This window comes from Eretmochelys imbricata, chromosome 6, assembly GCF_965152235.1.
Source record: "Eretmochelys imbricata isolate rEreImb1 chromosome 6, rEreImb1.hap1, whole genome shotgun sequence".
Lineage (NCBI taxonomy): Eukaryota > Metazoa > Chordata > Testudines > Cheloniidae > Eretmochelys > Eretmochelys imbricata.
In genome coordinates this window covers 3,855,461-3,866,956 of record NC_135577.1, presented here as the reverse complement: position 1 = coordinate 3,866,956, position 11,496 = coordinate 3,855,461, and the positions used below count along the sequence as shown (strand labels likewise).

General features: G+C 36.0%; 1 protein-coding gene across 1 annotated transcript; it reads right to left on the bottom strand.

Moving 5' to 3' along the window:
- Positions 1–9,872: 9,872 nt before the first annotated feature.
- On the bottom strand, positions 9,873–11,034 carry LOC144266591 (olfactory receptor 5AR1-like). The gene is made up of 2 exons (XM_077820024.1): positions 10,121–11,034; positions 9,873–9,903 (listed from the first exon to the last, which is right to left on the bottom strand). Exons 1-2 carry the CDS (start codon positions 11,029–11,031, stop codon positions 9,873–9,875), a joined length of 942 nt encoding a protein of 313 aa, XP_077676150.1. The 5' UTR covers positions 11,032–11,034.
- Between the last annotated feature and the right edge of the window lie 462 nt (positions 11,035–11,496).

Below are 11,496 nucleotides of genomic sequence, written 5' to 3'. Positions count from 1 at the left end.
TCCCCTCCCCGCTTCCCTTGGAAGGCTGTTCCAGAACTTTACTCCTCTGATGGTTAGAAACCTTCGTCTAATTTCAGGTCTAAACTTCCCGTGGAAGTAACAAAAAGGGATATAAGTGCAGTCATCTTAGTTCTGTTGAAAAGAAAGCAAAAGTCAGGCTAACTCTAGTGCAAAACTCATAAAGGCAAAACTGGTAAGCGTATGAAAATTGCAAAGCAAAGCTGGTTTTAATCTTGTCTTAAAATAACAATAAACTGTAATTGTTTAACATTTTTGCCACAAATAAAATATAAAAAAGTATAAACAAAACAAAGCTTTATTATTACATAAATAATAAAAAGCTATAAATACTTGCTTTACATTTTTTAGACTTTAAAAATTTGCGTAAGGACACTCTGTCCAAACGGACGTCTTCCTTCTTGCAATTGCCTAAAAATAAAACTGTCTCTAACTTGCTGCATCCAAACTAAAAGTAAGAACTTGTTTTCTTCCACCATTTGGTGCCGTGATTCGGATAGCAACGCCTGGCTAAAACAGCAGCAACTACGACAAACCATTCCCCTTCAAAGCCGAAAGCACCAAACAAAAGGTAAAAAAAACCTTTAAAAATCGATACTGGGGTATCAAAAAAAAAAAACCACAAACAAAAACTAACCATGGGGCTGTCTGTCCCTTTGGGCTCATGCCATGCAAACTTATTCATTACGCAACAAGGCCAAATGCAAAGTGGTGCTGAAAAATTTGTTTCCATCCCCCAATAAGGTTAGTTATAAGCAGTGCTGAAAAACTTTTTTCCGCACCCCCAATATAAGGTTAAGGTCAAACCTAATCAATGCTAAAAAATTTTGCTGCCTCAATAAGGGTGTAGTAAGTCAAAACATAAAAAATTAAGGTTATTGTTTAAAAATAGCATCTTAATATAAAATAAATAAAAGTAAATAATAAATGTGTAAAAAGTAAATGCCGCTATCGAGGTCTGGGACTTAAGCTAACTTCAGGCACACCAGGGCCCTCACTCTCTAAGTAAAAAAGTTCTAAACGTAAGGGGGGAGGGGTCAGCCAAACCTCGTGACCCAGCAAACAGTGCAAAAAAGTAAAAGCCTTTCCTACTTTTAAGCTGCTACACCGCAAACCCTTTCCCTAAAGTATGTAAAAATCTTTTTAGCGTTTAAGCAGCTAACACAGGAAACAAAATAAACTGGGGAAGCTATTTTATAAGCCGCTAAGCGAACAAAATACTCCCTTGTGTAATTAAAATTTGTACATAATAATCCCTCTAAACAATTCCCACTAAAAGGTACCTTCAATTTAAATAAAATCATACACCTCAAAAAAAAAAAAGCTACAAAAACCTCCATAAATCTCAAGTCCAAAAGCTAAAAAACTCCCCCCGAAATTAAAAACTCAAATACAAAATTTAAAAACTAAATGTAATGCAACCAAATGCCTTCCTACCCAAACTATATTGTTAACCCTCTCAGCTCTTCCATATCCCCAATTAGTTAAATCTAAATGCAAAAAAAAAAAAAAAAAGCGGGGGAAGGGTTAATTTAAAAAATTCAGTTTGGCCTAAAAATAAAAAAAGCTGCCCTGCATTCAAAAATCAAAAAACAGAGACCAAGCCAAGCAGAAAAAACTGCTTTCAGCCCCAGCTGGCTGTAAAAAAATTATAAACACACATAAAACAAAAAGCAAATAAGTTGCAAAACTAAAATTACATTTGCAAAGATTGGCCACCCGGTAAAACCCAACAGTCTGCCTTTGCAACCCTAAAGCCAGTATGGTTTGAAAACACTAAAAAGGCTACAAACAGCTGGCCTAAACTAAAATACCAAGCAAAGATCTCTAAAAGGAACGCCCCAAAAAACCCAGGGCATAAAAATCCCTCCCAAAAGGAAAAGCAAGTTAAAAATTTTTGCAGCGTACCTCTAAACAATCTATACAGAAAACAACCTACCATCCACCTCTCTCTCTCTCTCTCTCCTACCCCTGGGGCTGGCCAGCCCGGGCAGCGTGTGTACACATATAAAAGTGGGTCAGAGTTTAAGTATTACCGTTTTTTCTTCCTTTAAGTAATGTAAAAGCAGTTCCCACACTCACCACTGTGTTATTTTATTATTAAAGATTTAAAGTTCAGTCACATGGTGTGTGCTCTTCATCTCCGCCCCTGCGATCCTGTGGTCTTAGCCTAATTAACTAAGGCACAGGCAAATTGGTAACAAAAGCTCATGCTCAAATAAATTGGTTAGTCTCTAAGGTGCCACAAGTACTCCTTTTCTTTTTGCGAATACAGACTAACACGGCTGCTACTCTGAAAAAAATCTGAGACAGTTTAAGAAAAAATTGCAAAGGGAAAAAGCCCTGAACAGTGCACACCATCTATCTGTTTTATCCTTGTTATTTCACGTTTGCTTTGTTTGGCACTGTTGGTATTATAGGTTAAAAATTGCATAATTAAAAATAAGCCCCACTCTCCATTTTAGTATGCCTAAAAACCAAAAAATGGTTTAGTATTCCTCTCTCCACCCCGGGCTGCAAACAAAGGGTGCAGGTGGGTCTACCCCAAGTCATAGCAAAACTAAGCAATAAAAAAAAAATTAAAAAATGTGTACCCAACAGCTCAAAAAAAAATGAAGCAACTAAAAGCATAAATCACTATCCAAGCAGCAACTCAAACCTCTGCCCAAAACAAGCCTTAAAACTAAACTTCCATGCAAAAAAACCAAAACGCACCCGCCTGAAAGCCCTGGCTAAGCAAGTACCAGCCCTTCAGGAACATGTGAAAATGTAACCATGTGTGCTCAGCATATGCCGCAATGGCCGTGTGTCTGCCGTAAAAAACATGAAACAGTGACATCGCCAATTGGCCATGCATTCTGCCCAGGTGGCCAGCCTCACACGCCACCACCCGGATAGCCCTTGGAAATAAAAATGTTTCCAAAAAAATAACCTGAAGGGGTGGGGGCTAGTTTAAAAAGCCCACCCTCCTTGTTAAAGTGGTAGTAAAACAAGGCTTGTGCCCATAAAAAGGAACGGTTCCGCAAAAAAAGCAAAATCGGGCCCAAGCAAGCAACACAATTTTTTTTTTAAAGTTAAAAACTTTAAAAGCATAGCTAATTACAAGCATCAAAAATTTAAATGCCTAAAACAATTAATTAACTTAGATTTTACTATTTTAAGTGTCATTTTAAAAAATAAGTAATTTTAAAAAACTAAAGTTAACTCTATAATTGCTAAAAAAATTAAGCAGTTAAATTTTACAAAATGCTAAAAAAAAAAATTAGTGGTTTCTTTGCAGCCAGTCTTAAAAAAAAAAGGGCCCTTTTCCAAAAAAGGTCTGCAAATAAATCCAGGCAAAAAAACAATTTAATTAAAATAATTTGGCCATAAACATTTTAGTCAAATGAGCTAAAAATACATAAGGGGTTTTATTAAAACCTAACTGCCCCAAGAAAAAAGCGGGGGCTTAAAATGGGTCCAAGCAGCCGTAAAATCTGCAGAACACTGCCAGGCATTAATAAAATGTGTTAGGTCTCTGTATTCACAGGTAAGAAAAGTCCTGCTCCAAGAAACCTCAACCAACCTGCCATTGGTTAAAAAACAGGTAACTGGGTCTACGTACAGGTCCATCAACACAAAACTGCCCTGGCTCCACCCTAAAAAGGCCCTTAGCAAGTCCTGCTAACTACTAACACTGCTGTAAAGTGCCAAGAGCTCACTGCCTGAACCCATGCTTCTCCCTGCAAAAAAGCCCCTCGGCCTCAAAATAACTCCACTTCAACTACTAATCAGCCTGTCCCTCCTTCTGGTATTGCTTTTCCTCCTTCTGGTCAGCAAAACAAACAAAAAAACTAACAAGGTGAAGTGCTAGTAACCTCTCCCTTGTCCACTAATGAAATTACCATACAGCCAGAATGTGCTAAAAAAACCCAAACCACTGCAGGGTAACGTGCTGGTAACTTCTCCCCTGCATGGTACTAAACCACAACTGCTTCAAACAAAATAAACCCGCTCTCTCTGCTAAAACTGCCAAAGTCCAAAAATTCCTAACTATAAAAAACATTAAAAACTAACTCTGGTAAAAAAGAAATTATACACGGGCCAAAAAACCTTGTAAAACCCATGCTTAACAAAGTGGTATTAATTAAATGTGGGGCTTTATTCCACAGGCAGCGCCCTGTGTTTTTAAATAAGTATCTTCAGCATGTATTGTCCTTTCTGATTGGCTGTTAAATAACAAATACCAAAAACGCCTTGTTGCCACTGCCCCCACCATTTTCTCCACTATACTATCACCCGTAACACATCCAAATACAGACAATACCATATAGTCTAATAACACCCAATAGCCAAGGCCTTCCCACTTTACTAATTTATTTAAATATTGTTTAAAAAATATTTTTAACGTTCAAAATATCCCATATAAGCAAACAATTAAATAAAACAAACCAGTCAGTAAAAGTAAAGGTATATCACATGACTACAAATAAGCCTAAAAAATTTAAAATTTAAATTAGTGGGTTTTATAATGGGGTTAATATAATGGCCATTCCAGGGGTCTGTAGTATATATATATCTAAAAAAATGGGTCCTTACTGTTTTTGGTGACCCAATTAGTAAATAATCAAATTCATATTTAAAAAAGGGTGTGTTCTGCCACCAGAAATTTACCTGTACTAAAATAGTCCCAGTAATTAATAACCTAATCTGTACCGTATTGCAAAATACCCCTTCCTATGCTATTCATGTCAATGCTTCTTAAAGGTACATAAATTTTTTTTAAACAAATGTGGTATCATATTTATTTAAAAAAAAGTTTTAAAATACTAATTAACAGTAATTAATGTTATATTAAAAATTGTAAAATTTGTTTGGCCCTATCTTGTTTCAGGTCAATTTTATATATCCAAACTGCTCCAAGGGGGCTGCTGTTCGGTCGGCACAACAAAGGCCCTGGGTCTCCTCTAGAAAAATGAACTCTGGTAAAACACCTATAAAATGGTGCCAGGAGTGCAGCAGCAATTTAAAACATTTCAAGGCCAACAGCATAATAAAAAAATAAAACAGCTAAAAAAGGCCACTGGTCTTATTACTAAAGCACAGCTAACCCCGGTACAGGCTAAAGTTGGTAAATTACATGTTATCTCCACCCTTAGTTCAATGACCCAAAAGCGGTTAACAAAAATGGTATTAAATATCACTAAGGCAAAAAAAAAAAAATGCAGTAAAATCTGGCATGTTCAAACATTCAGAATTTCCCAGATAACCAGCTAACGGCCATTCAAAGTAACCTTAAGCACCAGGCCTGGCCCACTGCCCTGACTAGTGCTTCCAAAGTGCCATCTGATCTGTGGCCGTAAAACCAAACTTAAACGTTTTCAGGGTAAAGTTGCAGGCACTCGCAGTGCTCCTTCCAAGCCTATGGGCTGGTGAAAGGGGTGTGGGCTCCCACATACCAAATCCTGCAGCTCTGTAAAAAAAAACGCATAGAACATGAAACAAATATTCACCATAATATTTAAAAAATTAACCCACCTGGTATGCCTAGCCAATTTTGTCAGTGCTCCTAAAACACCTAATGTTTACATAAAAATAAAAAAATTAACACACACTTTGGCCTTTAAAGCCCTCACAGCTTCAGTGTGTACAAGAGCTAAAGCCAAAAAAAGTCGTCACTCTTTTAACAATGGTTGTTAAAAAGGTAGAAAACAGAAAACTACCCTAACAAAACACCGAATTTCCCAGTTAGTAACAGCTGTGTAAATGTTGAGGCCACCACTTTGTAAAATATACATTTTAATCTCATCACTGCTGTGAACAATTACATTATTGGCCTGCAAATTAAGTCCTACAATTAAATCTTAGGTTTTCAATATCTTGTAATTAGACTACCTTAATACCAAACCAATTCTAAAACCTACACTCACTCCTACCACAGGTTCAAAAAATCTCTAAATTACAAGGTCAAATTTATGTACTTCAAGTTATATTGTATTTATGTACTTCATTGATGTACATATATATTTATGTACTTCAAAGTATATTATATTATACTTCAAATTATATATTCAATTAAAAACCATGCATTCCACAGTTTATAAAGTGTCTATCATAATGTAATGTGTTATGTAACTAAGGCTATAAATCAACCCCAGCAGATTGTTACAATAAAAACAGTAATGTTTATATTGTTTTTGTGTAGTTTAAAAATATGTTGTTGTAAAAAATGTAATAACAAAAATACCTTTCATGTTCAAACCGTATGCTTTGTTGTTATATCCAGTCACAGTTGATAAGGCTGACCATTTAATCTAAAATCAAAAATACAAAATCTAAAAAAAATAAAAAATTTAAAATGGTAGTTGTGCTAAAAAATGCACAAAGCGGGGGAGTGTAAAAACAAAATTAAAAAACATTAAATGTCGGCCTCTCAGTTGATTGAAAAACAAAGCAACAGTCAGGCTAACGCAGAACCATAATAACGCAAAATATGTAAAGGCAGACCTGGTAAAGTGTATAAAAAAACTGCAAACAAAGCTATTTAACCTTGCCTTAAAATAAAAATAAAATGGAATTGTTAGGAAAAAAATTAAAAACAAATAAAATATCAAAAAAGTATAAACAAAGACACCATCTTATATAATCAAAGGGTATAAATACTGCTTTATATAGTTTATTTTTTAGGCAATTGCAAGGGAAGAAATACAATGGACAGAGATACCTTGGCCTTAGTAGTTTTTTAAAGTATAAACGGTTTCTGGCTTGCTGCATTCAAACTAAAAAAAAAGTAATAATAATATTTTTTTTCCACAGTACAAAACCACAATTGCTCCAAAACCCACCACCAAAACCCACTGGCTCCACTAAAACTGCCAAAGTTCAAAAATTCCTAACAACAAAAAACGTTAAAAACTGGCCCTGGTAAACAAGGTGTAGCATTATACACTGGCAAAAAAAAAACCTTGTAAAATCCATGCTTAAAAATGTGGCATTAATTGGGTTTGGGGGTTTATTCCAAGGCTGCGCCCTGTGTTTTTCAATAAGTACCTTCAGCATGTATTGCCCTCCCTAATTCGCTTTCAAACAACAAATACCGAAGGTGACTTGTTGCCATTGCCCCCGCCATTCCCTCCACGATACTTCTACCCCCGTAACACATCCAAATACAAACAATACCATATATTCTAATAAAACCCAATGGCCAAGGCCTTCACATTTTAATAATGTATTTAAATATTGTTTACAAAATTAGGTTTAAGGTTCAAAATATCCTATCTAAGAACATAATTAAATAAAAAACAAACTAGTCAATACAAATAAAAGTATACAATATCACTACAAATAAGCCTCAAATCTAAAATTAAAATTAGTGAGCTTTGTAGCGGGGTTAATATAATAGCCATTGCAGGGGTCTATAATAGGTCAAAAAAGGTCCTTATTGTTTTAGGTGACCCAATTAGTAAATAATCAAATTCATATTTAAAAAAGGGTGTGTTCTGCCACCAAAAATTTACCTGTACTAAAACAGTCTCAGTAATTAACCTAATCTGTACCGTATTGTAATATACCCCTTCCTATGCTATTCATGTCAATGCTTCTTAAAAGTCTATAAAACTATTTAAACAACAAATGTGGTATGGTACTTTATTAAAAGAAATGTGCTAAAATACCAGGTAATTGTAATTAATGCTATATTAAAAACTATAAAATTGACTCTGCCCCTGTTTAGCTTTCAGGTCACTTATATCTATCCAAACTGCTCCAAAGAAGCTGCCATTCGGTTAGCAGAGCAAAGCGCGTGTCTCCTCTTAAAAAAAAAAAATTGTTCAAACACCTGTCAAGTGGGGCCAATAGTGCAGCAGCAATTAAAAACAACATAATAAAAAAATCAGGGCAACTAAAAGAGGCCACTAGTCTTATTACTAAAGCGCAGTTAACCCAAGCGCAAGCTGAAATGGATAAATTACATGTTATCTCTGCCCTGACTTTAATAACCCAAAAGTTGTGAATAAACATGGTATTAAATATCACTAAGGCAAAAAAAAAAAAAATTGCAGTAAAACCTGGAATGTTCAAACATTCAAAAAGTCCTAAATAACCAGCTAATGGCCATTCACAGTGACCTTCAGCACCAGGCCTGGCCCACTGCCCTTACTAGTGCTTCCAAATTGCCATCTGATCTGTGGCCGTAAAAACCAAACTTAAACATTTTCAGGGTAAAGTTGCAGGCACTCGCAGTGCTCCTTCCAAGCCTACGGGCCGGTGAAAGGGATGTGGGTTCCCACATACCAAATCCTGCCGGTCCGTAAAAAAAATGCATATAAAATTAAAGAATTCAAGGTAATATTTAAAAAAAAAATAATTCCCCTGGTATGCCTAGCCAATTTATTGTCAATGCTCCTAAAATACCTAATGTTTACATAAAAATAAAAAGCCAACAAACATTTTGGCCTTTAAAGCCCCCACAGCCTCAGTGCGTACAAAAGCTAAAGCCAAAAAAAATTGTCACGGTTTATAACAGCGTTTGTTAAAAAAGTAGAAAACAAAAAGCGACCCTAACAAAACACCTGCTCTTCTAAGAGAAATTACAGCTGTGTAAACATTAAGGTCACCATTTTGCAAAACATACATTTTAATTTCACCACTGCTGCAAAAAATCATTATCTATTGGCCTGCAAATAAAGTCCTACAATTAAATCTTAGGCTTCAAATACCCTTTAATTAAGCCACCTTAATACCCGACCAATTCCAAAACCTACACTCACTCCTACCACAGGTTCAAAAAAATCTGTAAATTACAAGGCCAAATACATGTGCTTCAAAATATATATCAAATTAAAACACATGCCTTTCATACCATCTATAAAGCATTTATCTTATGGACTAATTATAATGTACGGTGCTATGTAACTAAGGCTACAAAATAACCCCAGCTTACTATTACAATAAACACATTGTTTTTGTTTAATTTAAAAATATGTTATTGTGGTTATAAAAAACAAGAACAACAAAACTACCTTTCATGTTCATACTAATTACACATTATCGTTACATCCAACCAAAAGTTATGGGGCTAAACCTGATCCTTTTAATCTAAAATCAAAAATACAAGGTCTAAAAAATAAAAGTTTAAAAATGATGGTTGTGCTAAAAGCACTAAAGGGGGGAGTGTGAAAAACGGGATTTAAGGGCAGCCATCTTAGTTCTGTTAAAAAAAAAAAAAAGCAAAAGTCAGGCTAACTCTAACCCCTAAGAACGCAAAACTTATCAAGGCAAAACTGGTGCAAGCGAACAAAAATTGCAAAGCAAAGCTGGTTTTAACCTTGCCTTAAAATAATAAAATGTAATTGTAGTAAAAAAATATTTAAAAGAAATAAAATATTTTAAAAAATGTATAAACAAAGCAGAGCTTTATGTAATAAAAAGGTATAAATACTTGCCTTACATTGTTTATACTTTAAAAATTAGCATAAAAACGGACACTATCCAAACGGCTGTCTTCCTTCTTGCAATTGCCTAAAAATAAAACTGTCTCTAACTTGTTGCATGCAAACTAAAAGTAAGAACTTGTTTTCTTCTACAATATCCATTTGTTCTTTTGTCCAGATTGGTACTGAGCGTAAATAATTCCTCTCCCTCCATGGTATTTATCATTTACCTAGATTTCAGTAAGGCGTTTGATACAGTGCCACATGGGGAATTATTAATTTAATTGGAAAAGATGGGGATCCATATGAAAATTGAAAGGAATAAGGAATTGGTTAAAGGGGAAAGACTACAGAGGGTCATACTGAAAGGCAAACTGTCAGGCTGGAGGAAGTTACCAGTGGAGTTCCTCAAGGATCGGTTTTGGGACCAACAGCAATTGTCCTTTAAGCCAAATGCCAGAGCATCTTGCCAATTCTACGTAGCGTCACAGACCCTCATTCATGGATCTTGAAAACAGCAATTTCTAACATTATATTTTCTGTACGCAGTCCAATACAATGTAACGTCACATGGAGTAGCTGAGTCAGAGAACTAAGGATAATGATACAGAGAATTCATTCTGCCATCTGCTGTTTATTGGTTAAAATATAATAATGATTATAATTACCAAGAAAAAATCTTCCTATATAACACCCTTTTAAAGGCATCATTTACCTCCTTGTTTCTCAGGCTGTAGATCAGGGGATTCAACATGGGGATCACAAGGGTATAAAACACAGAGGTAACCTTGTCTTGGTCCATCAAATAGCTGGAACTGGGTCTTAAATATATACATATCAGTGTCCCATAAAACATAGTTATGACTGTCAGGTGGGAGGCGCAGGTGGAAAAGGTTTTGCGTCTCCCCTTGGCAGAATGGATCCTGAGAATGGCCGCGAGGATGCACATGTAGGAGATAAGGACACCCAGGAAAGTAGTCGTGACAATTACAGTCGAGAAAGTGAAAAGTACAAGGTCAGTGACCTGGGTGTCGGAGCAAGACAGCTTCAGCATGGGGGGAACGTCACAGAAGAAATGGTTGACAACACTGGAGCTGCAGAAGGACAGACTGAATATAAATAGAGTTTGCACAATTGAATTAACAGAGCCACAGACATATGTGCCAGCCACCAACAGGACACAGTGTCTCTTGGACATAATGGTTCTGTAGAGCAGTGGATTACAGATAGCTTTGAAGAGGTCATACGCAATCACAGCCAGGAGGCAACATTCACTGGTCACAAAGAAACAGACGAAGAATAGTTGTGCCGCACACTCAATGAAAGGAATGGTTCTCGTCTCTGCTACAAAGGTCATGAGCAGCCTGGGAGCTATGGCTGTGGAATATCCAATATCTACAATGGACATCTGGCTTAGGAAAAAGTACATGGGGGTATGAAGTCGGGTTTCAACCATGATTAACGCTATCATCCCAAGATTCCCCATCAGGCTGGCCACATATATCACTAGGAACAACATAAAGAGGGGGATCTGTAGATCTGGATGATCTGTGAATCCAGCGAAAATGAACTCTGTCACCGTGGTATGGTTTCTCTCTGCCATTTATTCCAGAAACTCTCTCCTCTGCTGGTGAAAAATAAAAAAAAGGATTACAATTAATCATGGGCCAATAAAGTATTGAGTACAGATCCCTCATAATCCCTGTGATTGTTCCTGTGAAACAGTGTATAAACATAACACGTCAAAGGACACTCCTAGGGAATGTTCTCTTTGTATTTCCCACATGCTTTCCATTAGAGATAGGATATGACCCAGCTACAGAAATATTGTATACTCTGTGTTAATATGCATGAAACCATCCAGTGGGTCAAATCTTCTATAAAATAAGAGATATATAGATTGGGAGTGTTTAGTTTAGAAGGGAGGCAAATAATCTTCTATCAGTGTACGCAAATAATCAATGCTATAGAGTTTATTCATGGTCATTGATTTTCTCTTCCTAATCCAAACGACCTCAAAGGGCACAAGGGATGCTCAGTGCCCCTTTTATATAGGTGCCTAAATAGA

Bases quoted from the DNA above. Each gene is read 5' to 3' on its own strand.
- LOC144266591 (XM_077820024.1), bottom strand. From the start codon at position 11,031: ATGGCAGAGAGAAACCATACCACGGTGACAGAGTTCATTTTCGCTGGA. The intron at 9,904-10,120 runs GTTATATAGGAA...GACGCTACGTAG, and splicing joins AATGATGCCTTTAAAAGGGT to AATTGGCAAGATGCTCTGGC.